Below are 20223 nucleotides of genomic sequence, written 5' to 3'. Positions count from 1 at the left end.
GCTGTGGCGGCTGTGAAGTCAAGCGTGGCTGCTGCTGGCTGCCTCCAGCTGTGTGCATTTGTGTCAGCTCTCACCCAGCTCTGATCATGGTTTAGGGCTCGTGTAATAGAAATTATGAGAGTCCAGGCTATTCATCTACCTTGGCCGTGGGCAGAGAACAAAAAGGGTATTTGTACAGTGAAATGGTACTGAATGTTCTACATCACTGTTTTATTTTATGTTTACAGAGCAGAGGGCACAAGATAATATAAATGGGAACAATAACATATGTTAGCACACTTCTAACTCCATTTAGCCTTCTTTATTTGTAAATATTTTTGTGATTCATCTGTGTTTTAAAAAAAGGAGGGAAAATTCTGCTGCCCTCTACCTTTGTTTGAGGAAGGGGACTGGCAATACCTTGTGGCTGTATTGCAGTGGATGAGTGAATACTCTGCATTTTGTCACCTGACAAGATGGTTTATATTTAGATGAGGAGAGAAAATGTGTGATTCTGAAAGCTGTGTTTTCACTTATGCAGAGACCAGACTATGTGTGCTGAGTTATCAGAATGAGGTTTTAATTGTTTGCTCTTAGTTTTCTGTGATTTGTTAGGGCTATAGACCTGCTTTGTCAAACATGCATTCCTTGAAAGCAAAGCACCCAAAGGAGAGGCCTTTAGAAAGCCAAGGAGACTTCCTCTGTACCAACCAGCAGAGGAGGCCTCTTTGGAGGAAGTTTGGAAAATTCCAACTTGTTGGTGTTATCATCTTGGTCTGTGCTGAACACTGTGCTGTGACACTGGGCAGGACATTAGCTCATGGGTGACAAATGCCATCCATATTTGAAATGACTTCCATAAAGCTGGGGGTTTGTTCTCAGCTGAGTTGTCACTCTTCAGAACAGTGTGAAAAGCTCAAGCTTGTAAAGGAGGGAACATGACTATCCACTTTCTATCTTCTCAGCACCCTGCGTAATTAAAGACAAAAGGCTTTGTTCCCTGGTGACTTCATTCTTAAGAGGCCTTTTTAATTTTAGTCTTCAGTTTCAGGAAGAAATAATATGAATTTGTCATTGACAAGAAGGCTGCAACTCTCAAATGTCATGTGAAGGATCCACTCCATAATTCATGGGGTGGGGAGTGTGGGTGTCAAAAGGAGAGGGTGCATAATGGATGTGAGAGATTTCAGTTCAATTAAACCATTGGTCTTAAAAGCAGCTTTTCTTGCCTTCATGATATTTTCTTGACCCAGATGGCCACATTTTTTTGCTAACTCATCCAGATAACTAGATATTTTTAGTCTTCTTAAGTAAGAGTGTAGTGGGTTATTGGTTATTTTTGTACATCTTATTCCCTTTCCAGTGTGGATGGGGACTTGCATGGTAATAATAGAGCAGTGCTGATTGATGCCTCTTATTTTTTTCACTGCTGCACCTGTAAGTCATGCTTATGTCTGCATAGAAGTGCTGCTGTTTCTTTTCTTTCTCTTTCCATGGATTCTGTAGGTTCTGCTTGCTGTGTGATGAGACATGTCTTCCTGTTGGTGTGCTGAGAAGGGGATCTTCTCCCTTCTCTGCTGTAGGACCTGAATAAGAGCAAACCTGAGACTGCTGGGGGTCTGACTGCAGATGTGGACTATTGGACTACTGGCCTGCCAGTTCCTGGAGATTTTTAGCAGACTCAGACCTACCAAAGGGGATTGCTGGCTCTGCTGGATTGCTTCAGGTGGGAGGGTTCAATGCCTTATGGGCAGCCAGGCCTCCCAGCTTTGTCTGCATTCCTGTCCTTGGCAGAGTGAATTAGCTGTCTGACTCAGTCTGAACTGAATTAAGGAGCACTTACATGAGTCTCTTCTTGCCGTCAAGCTGAAGGTGTTATGAGCTGGCAGAGCTGTGCTAATAGGTGACTGCACCAGGAAACCAACCTCCAGCAGTGCAGCTTTGTCTCAGTGTTTCCTCTTCAAGTGATTCTTCCTTGTAAGGTGTGGTTGTGTGCAGATGCAGGAGGCCCCTCTGCACTGTCAGTGGTCAAACCTCACCCACCTGGGAGCTGCATGGGGCACATCAATGCCTAGTGCTGGGGCTGAGCTCTGCCTCAGGAGCCACTGCCTGTGGGTGAGGCAGGAGTGAGGAAGTGTTTGTTGTGGAGTAGTCTGTTTCCAGTGAAGCTTCATAGTACAGCTTACAAAAGCTGTGACATTTAAAAATAAATAAACTTTAAAAAATATGAACTCACTGTATCAGAGCAGGAACTTTCGGTGCAACTGTGTGTGTGTGTACGTCTGCAGGAAGTGAGTCATTCTTACCAAATCATCATCTGAAGAATTTGTGACTTTTATGACAATTCCCATTTTGGGCTAAGTTAGATCTGTTCCTCTCTCCAGGCTTTTCCCAGGCATCAGGAATGTCTTCTGAGCCGACTTCCTCAGCCTCGCAGCAGTCCCCTGCCTCTCCACCCTCGCCCGGGTCTCTCCACCTGCCCGAGAGCCGCAGGGTGAGGGACCGCTCCCCGTCGCCCATGCGGTACCTCATCCCCAGCCCGCTGCCCACCCGACGGACCAGGACGTTTTCTGCGTGAGTACTGGGAAATCTGCCTTTCGCAGACACAGCCAAACGATTGCCCTCAGGCAGAGCAATCAGCCCCGGCAGAGGTGAAGGGAGTTGAAGGGATCAGGGTTGTTTATATCTGGAAGATGCTTTGGTGTGTTACTGTTATCCCTTCTCCAATAAATTCAGATGCAACTAGACTTTTAGTCCAAATCTCCTGTAGTTTTTCAATGCTCTGTTTTGGTAACAGATGTTCAAAGTCTCTTGCACTCTCTAAGACACCAGAATCTTCCATGGAAGAGAAACTACACTGAGGTTTTTCAAAACAGAGTTTTTTTCTGATCCTTTTCTTCACTTCAGACGTTGGGTTGTGGCTCTTAGGACCTTTTCCTGTTGGTGTTTCTTCATTAAATTCAGCCCTTCTTTTGTCCGAACCTCTCTTCTCACTGCCCCTGAAGCAACGGACCAGACATCACTGGAAGTTTTGGTTGTCTTATTTCTGACACCTATGCTGTCATCATCCAGGCTGCATTTTAGGGATGCTCCATTACTTTTCAGGGAAAAGTCCTTCCTTGTTTCCTTTTCCTATCCAGCTTTCACATATCCATCCTAAGATTGTTCAAATAGACCTGTGAAGGAACATGCTGGTTTTCAAGGTATGAACTCTCATCTCTGTCTCTAAGGGCCTCTTTAATGAGGTTTCCCATAAAATGAGATGAGGTTTGTTGCTTTTTGTACTTCTTTGAGGTGGTGATCCTCCAGCAGAGCTGGCTTCCCCTGAGCTTTCCTGTGGCCCTGTGGTGCTGTGCAGGCTCCTGGAAGTCCTGTCTGAAGGGGACTCCTCCACAGGACAGCAGCAGAGGATGGTGTTGCGAGGTCTGGACATTGCAAAGAATTCCCAGTGCCTGTGATGGGCCTCCCACTGAGGGGCTGACCTGCACAAGGCAATGTGAACTTCTTTGTTAACCTCAGAGCCTTTGAATGGGGGTCTGAGGGTATTCTGTGAAGCTGTGGCCAATCACTGCACTTCAGCCAGTCTTGCAGTTATTTCTGTGTAAGGGAGGTCTGACAGTGCAGCAAGACCTCAGCCCTGCAGTCAGCCTGTTTTGTGCTTCTTTATCTGGCTGGACTGCTTTTCCCTTTTTTCTTTTGCAGTGTTTTCTTCCAGAGTTATCCACGTGGATCTAAGTAATAATCTAAGTGGCGTTTCATATTATTACTTCTGCATTCAAAATGAGGCAAAAAGGAACAGTAGCAGCAGAAGAAAAGTTTATATATGGTCAGTTCCAAAAGCCTTCAAATGCTCTAAATTTTCTAATGGAAGTAGATTGCCGAAAGGAACATAATTGACTTAATAATTGGGGTTGCCCTTGAAAAGCAAGTCCAAGCTAGTTTGCCTCAGTGCTGTGTTAATAATGAACTCTTTGTAAGTCTTCTCAGCTGTTAATCCTAGTCTGGTTCTTATAAAATAAAAGAATTTCTTATTTAGCTTCCACAGTTCTCTAAGCATTAATTAATGTAGGAATCTTGCTGTATTTGTTTGCTCTAAAAATCAAAATCGCTCTGAATTTTTTTTTGTCCTCTTTAAACAAGGGAAGCTTTAGGTGAGCTCTGGCCCCACGGTTGTATAGAAAAGATGAATGTGACAGACAGGAACTTATTATTCAGTGGGATTATTTAATTTTGGTTCACTGGAAGTGTGGGGCCTCCTCCCTCACAGTGCTTTATCTCCTTGAAAGATGCAATTGAACTTTAATGGCTTGTTTAGGACAGTGAGTGCTTTTCTGTGAACAAGCATTTGTGAGGTCAGGTGCTTCAACAGCTTTATAGAGCTGGAAATGAAATGATTTAATGGAGATTTCTCTCTTTAGCACTTTTAACTATATTTTTTTCAGTGTTAGTTTGACTGAAGAAACGGAGCTTACCATTTTGTGAAAAATATTCAAAATAAAATATTCAAAATTCAGGAAAATTTAAACATTTGGGAAAGTGATGTTGACGTTGCCATGATGCTTGTAACCAAATGGCAACACAGTCACTTACTGAGTTTGAAAAATTGTACCAAAATGGTCCTCTAATGTGGAAGCAACCTACTGGATACTCATGGCATGGGAAGGTCCTGATCTAGTGACTCCTCAGTGTAAACTCCATAGGACATGTAAAACAGTTGTCTTCATTAATGGAAGTGTTTAAGTTTGGATCCCTGGAGGTTCCACTTGGTGTATGTGATGGGGAAAAGGATTTAATCACACAATTTTCAGGGTAGGTCTTTCTTCATGCAAGTTACTTTTCTTGCTGGCAATGAGTCATCCTAAAACTTCATCTGCAAATCTGTCTCAATTTAAAATACAGGTCCTGTGACAGTGGAAGAGGAGTTCAGTCTGGAGTCTTGGTGTTACACACACCAGTTAGGCTTCACAGCCAGCTGGGAGTCCTTTGGAGGTGAAATATTGTCTCCTTTGGATCCTAGTCTGGCGGGATAACAATGGCCATGCATGCAGAAGGGGTGTGTGTGCACTTTTATACATGTTCTTATGCACTGCACTCTTGATACTACATACACACACTCACTGAAACTTGTGAGGGCACAGCACTCTGGGGCACACTGGCACTCCCAAACTCATGAAAGGTAAGAGAGGTATGTATACATTTAGTGTGGTGTTTGAAAGCAAATTTGGCACAGTGATAGAGCAGATGAGTTCAAGATGGCAACTGATGGATTACAGTGCAAGCAAACAGCATCATCATCTTTATGTCCCTTAGAAAGACCACAAGCAGAACACATGCAGTGTATGAAAATGAGTATTAAGCAGTTGCTGCAGAGGAGTTTGCTCACTGGGAGCATTTGGTCTGTTGTGCCCTTTTGCCTGTTTGTACCTGGCAGAGTGCTCAGTCTCTGTGCTCAGCAGTAACCTGCTCTTCCCGTGCTTTCTCCTGCAGAACCGTGAGGGCATCAGAGGGTCCCATCTACAAAGGTGTCTGTAAGTGCTTCTGTCGCTCCAAAGGCCACGGCTTCATCACCCCTGCGGATGGGGGACCTGACATCTTCGTGCACATCTCCGAGTAAGTTGTCTGGGTGGCCAAGGGGAAGCTGCAGCTTTGGTTTGCCAGAGTTACTGAATGCTTTTGACGCTTCAGATACAAGATTGGTTTATAATTTGACACCCTTACCCCAGCAAAGAAGGGTTATGCAGATGTCACTGGCAGCAATAGATTATGCTGTTCTTTTCCTGTATAAATCAATTGAGTTAAAAACTAGAAAATGATCCTGCCAAATCTCTTACAGTAAGCTGTGCAGTTTCACCCAGACCCAGAAACTTCCATTTTACCTGAAGTAAATAATTTATGCAGTACCTAGTTTTAATGTAAAGACACTGGAAATTCAATACTTTTACTTTGCAGTCAGTCCTTGTACCATTATTAAACTAAAGGTTAATTGCTTTTACTGTTGAGAACAGTCACACTGTATTACTTCCTTGAATTTATCTAGCTTTGGCTGTGAGCAATTTATAGATAAAGCTTACTCTGTTGAAGGGTTTATTAATATTTCTGCTTTTTTGCCTTGAACACAGAGAACCATCACCTCTGAATTCACCTTTTGATAAACTACACAGATAAAGTTTTGGAAGGCCCTCACTGAGAATTTTCTCCATTCTAAATCAGACTTTTTTAGTCTCTTTTCTAAGTATGCTGTAGAATTTAAGTATGATTTTGAGACTGTACACTGTACACATATTTTCAGTATATGGAAGGTACAATCTCCTCCAGGGTCCTGCTCTGTTTCTCTTCTTGTATATCCCATAATCGCATTAGCCCTCTTATCCCTAGTCTTTGCAGAGTTGCTTACCTGCTCTGACCTCATCATCCTCTGCAGTGTCAAAGTTTGGTGCAGCCTCAGATACAGCCTGGTGCAACCCTGACAGCAGTGTTTACATTCCTGGTTCCTGGATGTAGGACTTTGGGTTTGGCTGCAGTGCAGCACATCCCACTGGGACAGGCCCTGCCTGCACAGGGATCCAGGGCATGCTCCCTGACTGTCCTTGTCATTTATTGCTGGGCTCATCTGCAAGGTTCAGTGGGCAACTTTTGTATTTGTTTCTAGATTGAGATGTTGACCAGTGTTAGGGCTGAATCTGGCCTCTGAGGGCATGTATTAAGATTACTTGATGTTTGTTCTCCAATAACATTGTTAGATCTCTCACCAGTTTTATTCTGCCTATTGTTGACAGTACTGAAGCTGTATAATCCTTATTTGTTGTTCAGAGTGGTTATCTGGTGATAAGTCAACAAAAGTCTTGCCAAACTTACTTTGGCCCAGCTGTCTTTCCTGCTTGTGTGTGCAGCACACGTCTTTGGAGGAGCACACTGGCCTTCCTCCAGGTTTCTGAAACAATATTGCACGATGAGGGAGCCAAAGCTCTCTAGGGTTCGTGGGTGCAAATGGGCTGAGTGGTCTGACTTATGTGTTCAGCCCAAGGAAATGTCATTTAATACCTTCTTTTTCTGTTGTCTAATGCAAATGCACGATTTCTCCTCATTTCCTGAATGACTTAAAAATAGCATTTCCTATGTCACAATTAAAAAATTTAACTGTGAATGTCTAGTCTGACCTATACAGTTACTGATCAGCAGGGTTTAGTTAATACAGCTCTCTTACAGAAACATGGATTTTCAACCTTCTAATGAATTCCTTTTAAAGAACTGTCTATTTTCAGTCCTAGGTTGTTTTTTTTTTCTCTGTGCATTTTCTCTTCCAATTAGTTTGGTCAAATTTTCTTCAGTTATATGAAATTAACCTTTATAAAACTCTGGAGATAGCTTTTTGTTTGTCTATACAAAATGTGAACTGATCTTTCAGGTGTTCCCCAGTTTCCATCTTATGGCCCATTATATTTTTCTCTCCAGGCCCAAATGCAGAATTTGATTTTGGGTACACTAAGTGTTCCTACCCTCAATCCCCTTCCACTCAGCTTTAATTCTTAGAAACTCCACTTACAGCTTTTCTGTTTGACTGATTAAGACTCCCATATGTCTCCTATGCTGACATTATGAAAATAATTTAGTCTGCTGTGATTTTTGGTGATCTGTGCAAGAGGGCCCCCTCTCACAGGAGTCCCTTCTCGTGGGCTGTGCTGGTTGGCGTATTGATCCCATATGCTCTCAAAATGCTTTGACTGTGAGCCATCAATAAGCTATATTTGAGTAACTGTGCCCTGACTGTGGTGTGCACCCTCCCCTTTCTTCCACCCACTCCATCTGTCCTAAAGCACTATTGAACAAGTCACCAAGGTTGTAAAAGTTTATGGGCAACCACACTTCTTGATGTATTTTCAGCGTGTTTGTTTTGCTGACGCAGAGAGGTTCTGTGCTTGCTGTAGCCTCACCCCATCGTGCCCTCAGACCAAGCCTGTGCGGGAAAGCTGGAGCAGATAGAGGCTGAGAGGGGGAGAGCTGCTATGTGGACAGGGTGGTGGGCTCTGGCCCCTCAGGTACAGCCTTCAGCCTGAGCTTTGGCATCCCCATGCCCTCCCCACCAAACCAGGCTGCCTCTCTTCATTTTCAGTTGTGTTCACGCCAATCCAATGCTCATATGGGTGAGGAACAGTCTCCCTGTGCTGTGCTACATCTGCTGTAGTCTTTCTGCAGTGCAAGAGCTGTCTTTAAGTTTACTGTAGATGAGAAGGTTGGAGGGTACCTCCTTTACCTTGTCCACTGCTGGAAGGCACCTGTACCTTTCTGGCCAGGTGCTTTACCCAGCACACAATTCGAGGGCTGGAGATCCACTGCCTCCCCTGGCAATCTCCTCCTGTCATTAACAGACCTGGCTCTTAGTGGTTTCTGATGTTTAACTGACATCCTGGTTTTCAATATGGCCCTTCACTTCTCCTTCCTTCTCCACAGCAAGTAAATGATGCCTTTCTTCTTCAAGCCTATTTATGTGTTCAGAGACTGTTTTCATGCCCTTTCAGAAACATTTTAGCAAGATTAGTTCATATGGATTTGGTAGGACTAAAGTGTTTTGTGGTTTTTGTAACTTCTCTAGGTCAGTTCTGCTCTTTGAAGTCAAGATTTTTTCTATTGAACCAGCACTGGGCCACTGTTTTAAATGTTTCATATGTAGGTACCATTTCAAAGCTTCAGTTCCAAAAATAGGTGATGCTTCTCCCTCAACCTGTTAGTGAAAAGTGCTATCATTGAAATACTGAAGGTTTCAGCACATTGTGTTCTTTAATTACTCTGAGTATATCTGAGTTGTTAGAAACAGCTTTTAGTGCTGGAGGGTGATGGTATCACTGTCTTAATTCTGATGCAAGGCAGCACTGGAAGGACAAATTAGTGATGCCTTTCATTTCAGTTTATTTCACAGTGAATAAGAAAGATTGCTCTTTATTAATGGGAATTGCTTTTTGCAGCAGATTCTGCAACCAGCACTGTGGCTCAGGGGACTCCAAGGACTCTGTGTAGTGTTTTGAGATCCTCCTTATATTAATAAACTGATTATTTTCTACATATTGTACTCAGTTTAACGTGAATGTGAGGGATGTCAGTCTGTTCACTGTCTCAGTGTAGTATAGGCATCTACTTGAGAAAGAATCCACTTTCATTTCACCTGAATCAGTTCTTCCTGAAAGCCAGGATTTCGGGAACATGGATAAAACAGTTATGCCAGTTTGGATTCAGCAAGACAGGCTGTTCCTCTGTGTTCATCACCAAGCTGTGATGATTAGTGAAGGTTTTGAGCACTGGGCACAGCTGCCTATCTTGCAGATTAATATGATTGTAAACATAAACACATTGAGGAATTATTTTCTTTCCTAAGCTCTGGGGAGCTGTCAGGTTATACTTCGGTGAAAATGTCTTCCATAAGATAGGATGTCTGTTTCCTGTAAGTTTGTATTTATTTTTATAGATAATAACACTTAGAATGGCATTTCCATTTCTATAAGTAAGCATTAGCCCAAAAAGAAGGTCAAATATATGTGAATTTCAAAAGCTTAACTTGGTGTCTTGCACAGATGCTGAAACTAGAAATTTTGCAGAGTTTAAGGTGAATGTGGACATGCTTTATGAGTGGAACTTGCAGCAAAGCTGCTCTACTGTATTGGACTTGAGGTGTGGGTAGGAATACAGAATCACAGAATTGTTAGGGTGGGAAGGGACCTCTGGAGATCATCCAGTCCAACTCCTCTGCCAAGGCAGGGTCACCTGGAGCAGATGATAGAGGAGCACATCCAGGGGTGTTTGGAATGTCTCCAGAGAGGGAAGACTCCACAACCTTCCTGGGCAGCATAAAGGAATTCTTCCTTATGTTGTGGTGCAGCTTCTTGTGTTTTAGTTTATGGCCATTGCCAGAGCAGCCTGGAATTCTCTGGAAATGCCAACATGGGTAGGTGGAGGCATTTCCTTCCAAGCCATCCTTATGCAGCTGGTAGAGGCATGGTGGCAGCTCTGGTGACAGTCATCACACCTTCCTGGCAGTGTTTGTGGCATCTTCTTTGGTTGATCTGTGGGTAAAGCACCTGCAGTTCCCCAACTGCAACCCCCCTGGCACTTGAGATGGACAGAGGAGATCCAGCACACACACGCACCTGAGCGGCCGTTCCTGCCTGGCACTGAGGAGGCTGTCACACCCCTGCCACCCAGCCAGAGGTGCCAGCCACAGGCTCACTGCCACCTTCTGCATCACATGCACAGAGTCCTGCTTCCTTGTGCTCACTGAGGACAGTCCTTAAGCTGGTACAAACAGCTCTAGCAGGAAAATATCATGGTGCTCTGAGATGAGATTTTGCTTTTCTCAGATTCATACTTCACTCTTCTCCAGAACAAATACAAAATGTGCTTGCTGTAGTGAATGTAAAACCCTAGCTGGCAAGTGTGGAGATGAAGGAGGTGCTGAGATAGTATTTCCAGATACATATTCCAGGTATTGGAAAGCAGAAAGCAAGGCAAATTCATTAGCCTGGAGTGAAGTTTTTTAAAAGCCTTCAATTACATTTTTAATAGTGACACATGCAGTTAATACTTTCATTTCCAATAGCCTGTAAGGTGATCCACTCTCACCAAAGTGATGGTGGTACAGCATCAATGCTGAGAACTGTATTCTGCTGTATCTCACCTCCTTGGCTCATGTTCCACAGCAGGAGTAAGTCAGCTCTCACAGATACACACTGACATGTAACAGCTCTGGAGGACCCAGTCTGACTCTTGCCGTTCTACCTGTAGGTGCGAGATGTTTCCAGAGAGCAGACAGGGAATCCTTGCAGTGCTGGCTGTTGAGCTCCCCTGCCTTATGCTGGGAGTTCACATCAGCTTTCCTTCCAAACAGGGGTCCTGAGGGCATGGAGTGAGGGGATGGGGCAAGTGGGGTGGGGGTACCTGTGGCAGCAGATCAAACACTGTGCATTACAGCACTGCACAGAGCACTCCCAGCCTTCTGCTTCTCCAGTCTATTTGGGAGCAGGCACATGATGGATACTTATTTTCTCTCCAGGCTTTTGCATTTGGCTTGGATTTGGCCTGAAGCCTGTGTGTGTGCAAGGACAAGGCAAGGAGGTGGTTCGCCAAAGAGCAGTGAGGGATGAGTGACCACACTCTTGCTTTTTTTAAAAGATTTTATTTTGCAAAAACAGCAGATGTAATTAAACAGAGAAACCGTGCAGTGTTTGTGGGTTTTCTGCAGTTTGCCAGCACTTGGCTCTGAATGGGAAAATGCTGCATTGCAGAGAGGCCTCCAGGCTGCCCTTCAGGCTGGATTCCTGACCCCATGTGTAATGATGGCTTTGGAGAACTGATGCTCTACTTCCCCCAGGATGCTGACACACAGCACCCCTGGGTCCCTGGAGAGATCTTGAGTCTTTGCTTGTGCACTGTGGGAGATTATTGTGCCTGCAGTGCCTGTACCTCAGGAGTGCTGAACAGGCATGGGCTCCCAGGTGGGGATACAGTCCCATTTTGCTGTTGCCTCTCAGTTCCTGGCTCTGCTGGAGCTGTACTGTCAGCTGTGCTATCAGCTACATCTTCCTGCAGGGAGGACCCAGCTTTGTCCCTGCTGCTGCCCTGCTGGACCCAGGAGCTGGCTTTGAGCCCTTTGTGTCTGTGGAGAGACCATCTTTTTCATGCTTCTTTGTTTCTTCTGATTTTCTGCCAGATCACTATGTTTAATATAAAGCATTAATGCTGCATCTCATCTCTGTGGAGCTGCTCTTCTGGTGGACTGTAGCAGTATGTGTTGGAAATTAACTGGTAACTTTAAAGGATCTGTGAGCTGATTCTGAGCTGAGAGAACAAACTTTACTGGCCTCTCTGCCTTTTCTGTGAACTGGCAACAAAACAGTTTCTACTGACTGGAACTGACTGGGGCTGCTGGGAAGCCTAATCTGAGCTTTCTGATTTCCTCCAAATACTGAAAGCACTTGATGACTTCCCTGCTTTGGACTGCACACTTCCTTCCTGACGTGCTCCCTTTCTGGTGCCTTGGTGCATCTACTGAAGTGTCTGAAATAAGTAGATTATCTGGGGTGAGAAGGAGAGGCAACAGAATTCCAGATCTTTCTTGAAAGTGGTTTGGAAATTAATAAAACATGGTAATATTTTTCTTAAGGTTTCCCCATCCCCCCAGTTGGCTGGGGAAACTCACCTTGCAGTGGTGCATGCAGAGAGCCAGCTTTCTATAGTTGTTATTGTAGCTAAAGCTTCTGAGAATCTTGAGCTACGTGATACAAAGTCTCATAGGTCAAAGCCAAGACTTGGACTCCACCTGCCAGGCGATGGGTCCTGCAGGCTGTGGCCACCCGAGGATGGAGGTGGTTTGTGGTTAGTGAGCGTGGAATATAAATGCCCTGGGCTTTGGTTTCCTGATGCAAACAGTAGGTGTGATTGTGACAGGATCCAAGCTGCATTCTTGTTGGAACAGGCATCTTCTGTAGCTCTGACTGAGCCCACACAGACAACCTTGGAAAGCTCTGCCTGTTGTGATCACCAGTTTCTTCCTCATGGAGTGTGCTGTGCTGCTTGGTGTTGAATCAGCTGCTGAAAGTAGATACAGAGCCATAACTATCCCTGAGCATGGATTCAAACACCATGACTACTGATCTCAGTAGAAAACTGGGCAAGAGGATGATGCATCCACTGTACCGGGAGGGAAGTGCAGCTTCTGGACCAGACAAGGCATCTCCTGGGAAGTCCTCTCTGCAATGGCACAGAGAACAGGGAAATCCATTAGAAGAGACCTTGGACATTAACAGCTGGGATTCTTCAGTGGTTGAACCTCTTTGCACTTGTCTGTCCCAATTACAGGTGTGACTGGTGGGGAGATGCAGTCCTGCTTCTGCTTTGCCTGTCATACAGCTCGATAAGGTCATCCCTGACTCTGCTGACGGATGCTGGAGCTGTCGGCTTGCTCTGGGACTGCATGGGAGGGCATTTGGGGATAGTAACTCATAGTAGTTCATTACTCTCTCATGTCCTGCTCTTAAAGAAAAATACGGTATTCCTGTGAGGTGTGTTGAGGTGTTAAGTGAACTTCAAGAAGCCCACAAGATAATTGATCCACGGGAAGTGCTACAGTGTGATCCGTGGCAGGCTTGGTGATCAGCAAGGCTCAGAATTCACTGAAAACTCTTGTTCAGAAATGTTTCCATGTGACTTAGTCTTTGTCCCAAGAGGTTTAGCTAGAGCCCTGGAATATGAATAGCAGCTGTGAGAAGGAAGAACTAGAACATTCCATATTTAGGTAATTTCCTAATAACCTCCCAGTTTCCTAAAAATAGTGCAGGATAAAATGCTCCACCATACCAGACTGGCGCTGAGCTGGGAAATGGGAGTTGCTGGATAATCCAAAACTCACTCTATTGTGTCTCACTCTGACAGTAACATCAGGAAGGCACTTCCTATTTTTAGCTTGAAGTAGTTCCAGTGTTTTAAAATTTCTGGATACATAGGTACACTGATATCTTGAATAGCTGTGAAAATCTCCACCCTCCTCTAGATCAACATTTAATATATATTTAACATAGGATAAAAGTAAAAAATACAGTTCTAAAAATATTTAATCAACATATAACATCAACAAAGTCTATGTTTAACTTCCTTTACCGAATTATCCAGGTAACTTACATTGTTTATAGAGTGTCTGTTGTAGGCTGAATCTGTTCCAAGAACTCTATTTACTTTCTCTGATCTTTTCCTGTTAGATTCCTGCCCTGTTCTGAGGTAATTGTTTCCTGGTGGAGGATCTTCCCTTACCTTTGAGCAGGGCCTCCAGTGCCACCATCTCATCACCTCTCAAGTTCCTTTATACTGTTCTTTCCTAACACTACCATATGGGCTGCACAGTCTGGATGTTGTTTATTTCTGCTTTTAAACATCAAGGAGCAATAGCAACGGTGGAGTAAGTCTGTGTCTATCCCAGAAGCAGCATTTGATGGGCAAACACTGTGCAGGGAACACTGTTCCCTAATGTTTCTTCAGCCTGCAGACTGGGACCTTTGTCCTCTTGCTTTTCATGTGCACTGGGGACAAGGAGTTAATAATTTCATATTTCTTAGGCACCAAGAATAAGTGATGATCTGAACACGGCAGGACAGAAAAAACATCTGGTCTCTGGGGGAAAAGTTTAAAGACCAAAAGTAGAAAATGAAATTGGAGATGTTTGTGTGGCCACAACCTTTTTTACACAGCTGTGTAAAGGACTTGATTGAGTAGGGTCTCCTCAACAGACGAGGAAAGACTACAGATTAGGGGATCAGAAGATGACATGTTGGGGTCAGATGAGGTTTTATCACAAGCTTCAGTCTCTTCTAGTGTCAGCTTGGATAAGGAAAGAAACCATGAGAAGATCTGATGCTGTCAGCATAATGCTCAGCCCTGCAAGAAGTGCTTTGTGGTGGAGAAAAGCATGCCTTTCTGGGTAATGCTTAGTGCTGTGTGGATTTTGGGGCTAATCTGATCTATTTAGTAGAAGAAACAGGCGTATTTAACATCATGATTCAGCATAAGAAATGCGAGTCAACAAATAATTTGGTTTTTTCCTTTGCAGACCAGGGGCTACATGGACAGTGCGTGAAATAGTCACCTAACAGGTGCTGAGGGATGCAGGGGCTTTCAGTGATGGCCAAGTGTGTCCTGCAGTCTGGGCTGGGCCCTTTGCTTTTCGTCTCCCTGGCTGCAGCGTGCTGTACTTTAGCATAGCAGTCCTATGTGTGTTCTGATTCATTTGGTCTTAATTTCTTGGAAAAACAGAATCACTTTAGTGACCAGTACATCTGCAACACCTTTCTTACTAGAAGCCATCCAGATACATAGTCAGGTTTCAATTTTTAAACCAAACATACCCCAACAAAACACCCATCTCTTTTAGTGCTCAAGCAGTACTTCTTCCTAACATGATTTTGAAGATTCAAGTAATACCTAATTTATTGCCATTTTTCATGAACTTTAAGCCTTCCTTTGTATATTGGTGCTTCAGGAGGCTCTGAATCCACTTGCCTTTTCCATTAACCATACCTACCTACTTTTGCAGATTTCAAATATTTATTTTGATAACTGTGGCTCATCCTGTTTCACAGGAGCTTTTAAAGAACATGTAAGGTTCCTGTTGTTGTTTTTTTCTTTTTTTTAAACCAAAACTTTTCAGCCAAACATGTGATCCCTTCCTGGGCAGAGCATCCGTTTCATTTGATGCCTGCACAGTGGTGATCTCACTGCTTGCTGTGTGTGTTCCTGCCCTGTGCAGCAGCCAGAGGCAGTACCATGGCTCTGGAGTGGCTGCAATGCCAAGAGGAGATGTTGCTTTAGTTCCTGCCCCGCGTATCTGCTTTGCCTGTGCTCCTGGAACCCTTTCTGCAGCAGGTCCTGGTGCTTGAGGCCACATGAACATACATGTGTCATTGTGGCTTGTTCCAGTGGCTCAGCTGTACCTGAGTCAATGTAGCCTTTCTGCTTCAGCTCCTGGTGTCTGCTTTCATTACATCCATCTGGGAATGTTCCTGCTTGTTGTGTTTTGCTCGTCCTGTGTTCCCTTGTAGAGATAAAATTCCTGTGCTGTGTTGCCTTCCATGGAAAGGTGCTGCCTTGCTCAGACTGACGTCCTTGGGTTGTCAACATAGGTTGCGTTGTGAGTTTCTGCTCATGGCAATGTGTTTTTAGCTCTGTGGCAACAATATTTTTGGCAACAAGAGGTTTGAGTAGGCAAGGTGACAGATTTTTTTTTTATGTGCCATTCCTAATTTCACTCGTGGTTTGACCCCTCTCCTGTGTCACTTCTCTGGACTTTGTGTCCCCTTGTCAGGTTCTGTACTTGCTGGTGCTTCATCATCCTTGCTTGAAATCCTTGCTACTGTTTCAAAGACAGGGTAAACTGCAGGGTATTTGGTGCCAAATTCCTTTGGCAGTGCCTAACAAACTTTGCTCCTGAAAGGAAAGTAAGAATTGGGTGTGCAGTCCCTTCACACCTGATGGAATCTTAAACCTGTTGGATATGGGGAAAGTGGGATATAAATGAAGCAGTAGCTGGAGAGGAACAGCTGCAGCAAGAGTCAGATGTGGGAGCTTGAATGTAGTGTGATACAGGCCTGAGCTGACAGGTTGGTCTGGAGACTTTGCAAGTAAATAAAGGTCAGTTGGATCAGCCTGCGTGGGTTGGAAAGGGCTGTCAGGTCTGATGAAGGAGGCTTTATCTGGATTTTTCTGTAAATATTTTTTCTGCCTTCAATTTACTCTTGTTTTCCCGGGCACTGTTCTGAAGAGTTCAGCTTAGGACATGCCCTCTTGGGTCTGATTCCTGCAGTCACAGGCAGCTCTGAAGCAGAGGTTTAGTCAGGAGAGATAAGGTCTGAAGGAAACGCATTTCAAGCCACAGGCCTTGGGACTGCCTTTAACTCCTCATAGAAGGTTCTAGATCCATATCCAGATACAGGAGCATTTTCAATATCATGTTGACACAATCAAACAATGACTTTTTTCTTTATAAATTTCCCATGGGAGAATTTTGATTTATGGGTGGGTTTTAGCTTCCCTTGTACATGCCCAGTAACCCATCCTGTCCCTGAGTACAGGCTGCTTCTGCTCCAGCACAGCCTGGCACCAGCTCCCTGAGCAGCACTCACAAGGCACAAATCAGAGGGGAGCAGAAGCTGAGCCACCCTTCAAAGGGTTGGGAAGAGGCAGTGCAGTGCAGGAGGTGAAGCTGAAGAAGTTTTGCAGAGCTGTGGGGAGAAGCAAACTCTGATGTGAACTCACAAGGCCAGTGAATTTACCTCCTATCAGTCCTGCCAGTCTTTCCTGCAATAGAAATGCCCTAACAATAATGGGCCATGAGATGAGAGTGGATATGAAGGGCACTGTTAAAATCTGAGATCTCTGCTATTAACAGAAATACGTGGGGTAAAATTCCTGGGTGGTGTGACCATGCTCCCAGAGAAGGCAAATAACAAACCCAGTGGTGTGTGACAAACTTCTGACCTAGACAACTTTTTATTTTTCTTTCACTGAATCCAAATCTTACCTCCAGTTAATAGGAATTCATAAGCAAATGACACTGATTGGAAATCTGGTAGAATTCCTTATTAGTGTGTATCTGTTCCTAAATACAGATGCTGCTGAGAAACACTGAAAAATTTCAAACAACAAGAAAGCTAGATCGTAGATTGTGAGAGAAGGGGAACCTGAGCGTGGGCTCATGTAGGTATATTTAAAGAAAGGTGAAGTAGCTTTGTTTGTACTGTCACTCATGGCAGTACAGGTTGGAGGAATCTCTGCTGGTCTTCACTGGCACTGCTGGGATTTTTATTACAATGCTCTGATGTGGAGCACAGGAGTGGAGGTGAGAAAGGCTGTTAAGACTCTGCAGTTCTGTTTCATCAACACATCGTTCTGAACAGAAGGTGACAGCCCATTAGCCATCTCCCGCTGGTTTCGGATAAGGATTCACGTGCAGTTACAATGCACAGTGTGAGTCCACCAGCATCCCATGGCATCACACTGGTGGAGGGATAGGTAGGAGTGAGCAACTCCTGGAACTCTTCCTGAGTGCTGCTTGAGTGCAGTGTAACACGTCAGGGTGGCACAACACTCTTTCCTCACAGCTAGTAATTTTGAAATACATGACACCATAGCTCACTTGCATGCTTTTTGTTGTTTTTATTTTTATACCACAAACTGTTACAGTGAAGTGACCTAAAGGTAAAGTCTTGCTGTTACATAATGCAATCCTTTTTAAAAAAAAAGAAAAAAAGGGTGAAAAAACCCCAAACCCAAGCTTCAAAAGCTTAAGTGAGAGGGAAGGGAGGGGAAAAAAGATCAACTTTCTATAGTTTAAAAACCGTTCCACCAAACAGTGTGAGCACTGCCCTCTAGTGCTGCCTGTGTGTGAGGTGTTGGTGCACAGTTCACAGCATTGCTGCCCAAGCCTGGGCTAGCCCAACAGTTCCTTAAAGCATATTAGAGTGAGGGTTTCTGTGGGTTTTGTTTTTATTTTGCATCTTTTTGTTGTTTTTGTAGGAGGGAGGTGGCGTTTATAGTATTTTCATAGGTTTTTGCTGCAAGGCAACCACTATCAACCTCAGACTTTTGTGGATGACAGGCTCTATAAAAAAACCCTGAAGTATTTCTTCGGTTCTGAGATAACTACTGATAAAAATTTAAATAAGCTGCAAAAGAGTAAGAGTGTTTGTGTGATTCACGTCTAACTGAAGCTTCCCCCCACAGCATCGAAGGCGAGTACGTTCCTGTGGCAGGCGACGAGGTCACCTACAAGATGTGCACCATCCCCCCGAAGAACGAGAAGCTGCAGGCAGTGGAGGTGGTGATCACCCACCTCGCCCCTGGCACCAAGCACGAGACCTGGTCAGGGCATGTCGTCAGCCCCTGAGGTGCCCCAGGGCTGCCCACGCTGCCCGTGTGGTCACTGCTCAACAACTGCCTGCAGGGGACCTGTCCTAACAATAGTCTACATGTTGTGCGGGAGGAAATACTGCGTTGTCAATAAAGCAGAAGCAGGCCAAAATTACCATTTTTATAGCTGGCCTGATTGAAAAAAAAAGGCAATTCAAATGCTAATGAAAAAAATCTAGCGTAATGTGTTTACAAAAAATGTATTTCAAGAGACCTAGTTTGTGTGTGGGGTGGAGGAGGGGAGGTTTGGTTTTTCTTTTCTTTTGTGAACCGATTCCAGGAAATGCCCAGGGGAAGTGGGGAGAGGTTTGAAGGAGAGCTCTTCTAGTGCAGAGGGCTGGAGCAGAGCACAACTCTGAGACCGGCGCCTTGTGTGAGCCCTGTGATCCCTTGGGCTGCTCTTCCATAGGGTTACAGTGCACTTATTGCTGGTAACAGTGCCTGAATGCCTTGCCTTGAGAGAGAGACAGGTGGTCATTGCTGCAAGTTGTTTTCCTCATGGAAGGAAGTTCACAAACAGCAGCAGCCACAGGATGGAAATTCTCCATGTAGTGGTTAAGCTCCAGTGCACCATTTGCAAATGGTGTGGCTGCACAGGTGTGGAAACTGTATGTGGTTTGGTTGTGAATTTACTTAGATGCCTTGATGGTTGTTTAGCAACAGATTTTATAGGCCAGTATTAAAAACACCAACAAAAAGTTCCAACCCAAATTAAAAGAATTTGCTTCAAGGTAAGTGGTAGAAAGCTGTAGACTAGTGGATACTTCATAGCCTGTGACTGTCTGGCTTTAGACAAGGCTGAAGATGGCATTCTAGATTACATACAGTTGCCTCTCTGCCATGGTGTGCCACCAGGCAGGCAGGACAACTGCTCTTCTGAACAGCAAGTTGTGTGCTGCTCAGACGACCATGTGTAAAATATTGTGCAAGTTACTTAACAGGCTCAGCTGTTCTGGTGAAGTACATTCTGCATCTGTTTCTCTGGAAAACTTGCTTGGTAGGAGTGACAGCTTCACTCTTCATGTAGTTGTAGTGCAAGTAAGTTTGCTTTGTTCCTATTTTGCCTTCCACATATTTTTTTTCTCAAATGCATTTTTCTCTATTATGTTCCTAACAGTGGATTTTTATTGACTTTGCAAATAATAATTTAAAAAAATAATAAAAAAGATGGCACAACTCGTGTTAGTTGTGTGAAACTGTGTAACTTCAGCTGCCTATCTGCAGTTTTACCAATAGGTGCTTGCTGTCAGGACATGTCCAAGGCTCACAGCAGAGGGTCTGTCCTCAGGTGTGGAGGTCAGTAGCTGCTGTGCTGGCTTGTTTTACCTTAGCTGTACCTCTGTTACCTCTGTGTATGATAGCAACCAATCTGTAGTGGGGTTTGGAGTCTAGTTTTGTTTTTATGACCCATAAGACTTGGTAGTGGTGGATTTATCTCTGTCCAGCTTGTTGGAGTATCACACACTGCTTTCTTTACAATAAATGCAACCATTATGATGCTTTAACAAGTCTTCAGTCTGCTCCCTGGGGAGGTGGTGTTGAATGATCAGCATGAAAGGAGAGGAGAATGCAGGTGCCTACATATGCACACCTATACAGTGATATTTAAAAGCTTTACATAAGAATAGAAGACAAAATAGTTTTGATGCATGAGATATATTACAGCTCCCCCTTCCTTTTTCGTAAACTCTTTTGGAGATTTGGACTGGTGCACACAGATCATATTCATAGTCCCTTTTTTTACTGTGCAAGTATCACATAAACTTGGATTTGGAAAGATTCAAGTCACTCATTTCTGGGTACAAA

The 20223-nt window shown here is 44.2% G+C and overlaps 1 protein-coding gene across 1 annotated transcript in view; it reads left to right on the top strand.

Moving 5' to 3' along the window:
- The window catches only part of CARHSP1 (calcium regulated heat stable protein 1), a 34725-nt gene extending 14800 nt beyond the window's left edge, over positions 1–19925 (top strand). The window contains exons 2-4 of the mRNA XM_071570689.1: positions 2364–2553; positions 5467–5589; positions 18232–19925. Of these exons, the coding sequence (XP_071426790.1) occupies positions 2364–2553; positions 5467–5589; positions 18232–18394 (476 nt within the window). The 3' untranslated portion in view covers positions 18395–19925. The remainder of the gene's footprint in view (positions 1–2363; positions 2554–5466; positions 5590–18231) is intronic.
- The last annotated feature ends 298 nt before the right edge of the window (positions 19926–20223 follow it).

This window comes from Pithys albifrons, chromosome 16 (genome assembly GCF_047495875.1).
Source record: "Pithys albifrons albifrons isolate INPA30051 chromosome 16, PitAlb_v1, whole genome shotgun sequence".
NCBI lineage: Eukaryota > Metazoa > Chordata > Aves > Passeriformes > Thamnophilidae > Pithys > Pithys albifrons.
The sequence above is the reverse complement of the archived record's forward strand: the minus strand, read 5'-3'. Positions and strand labels throughout refer to the sequence as shown.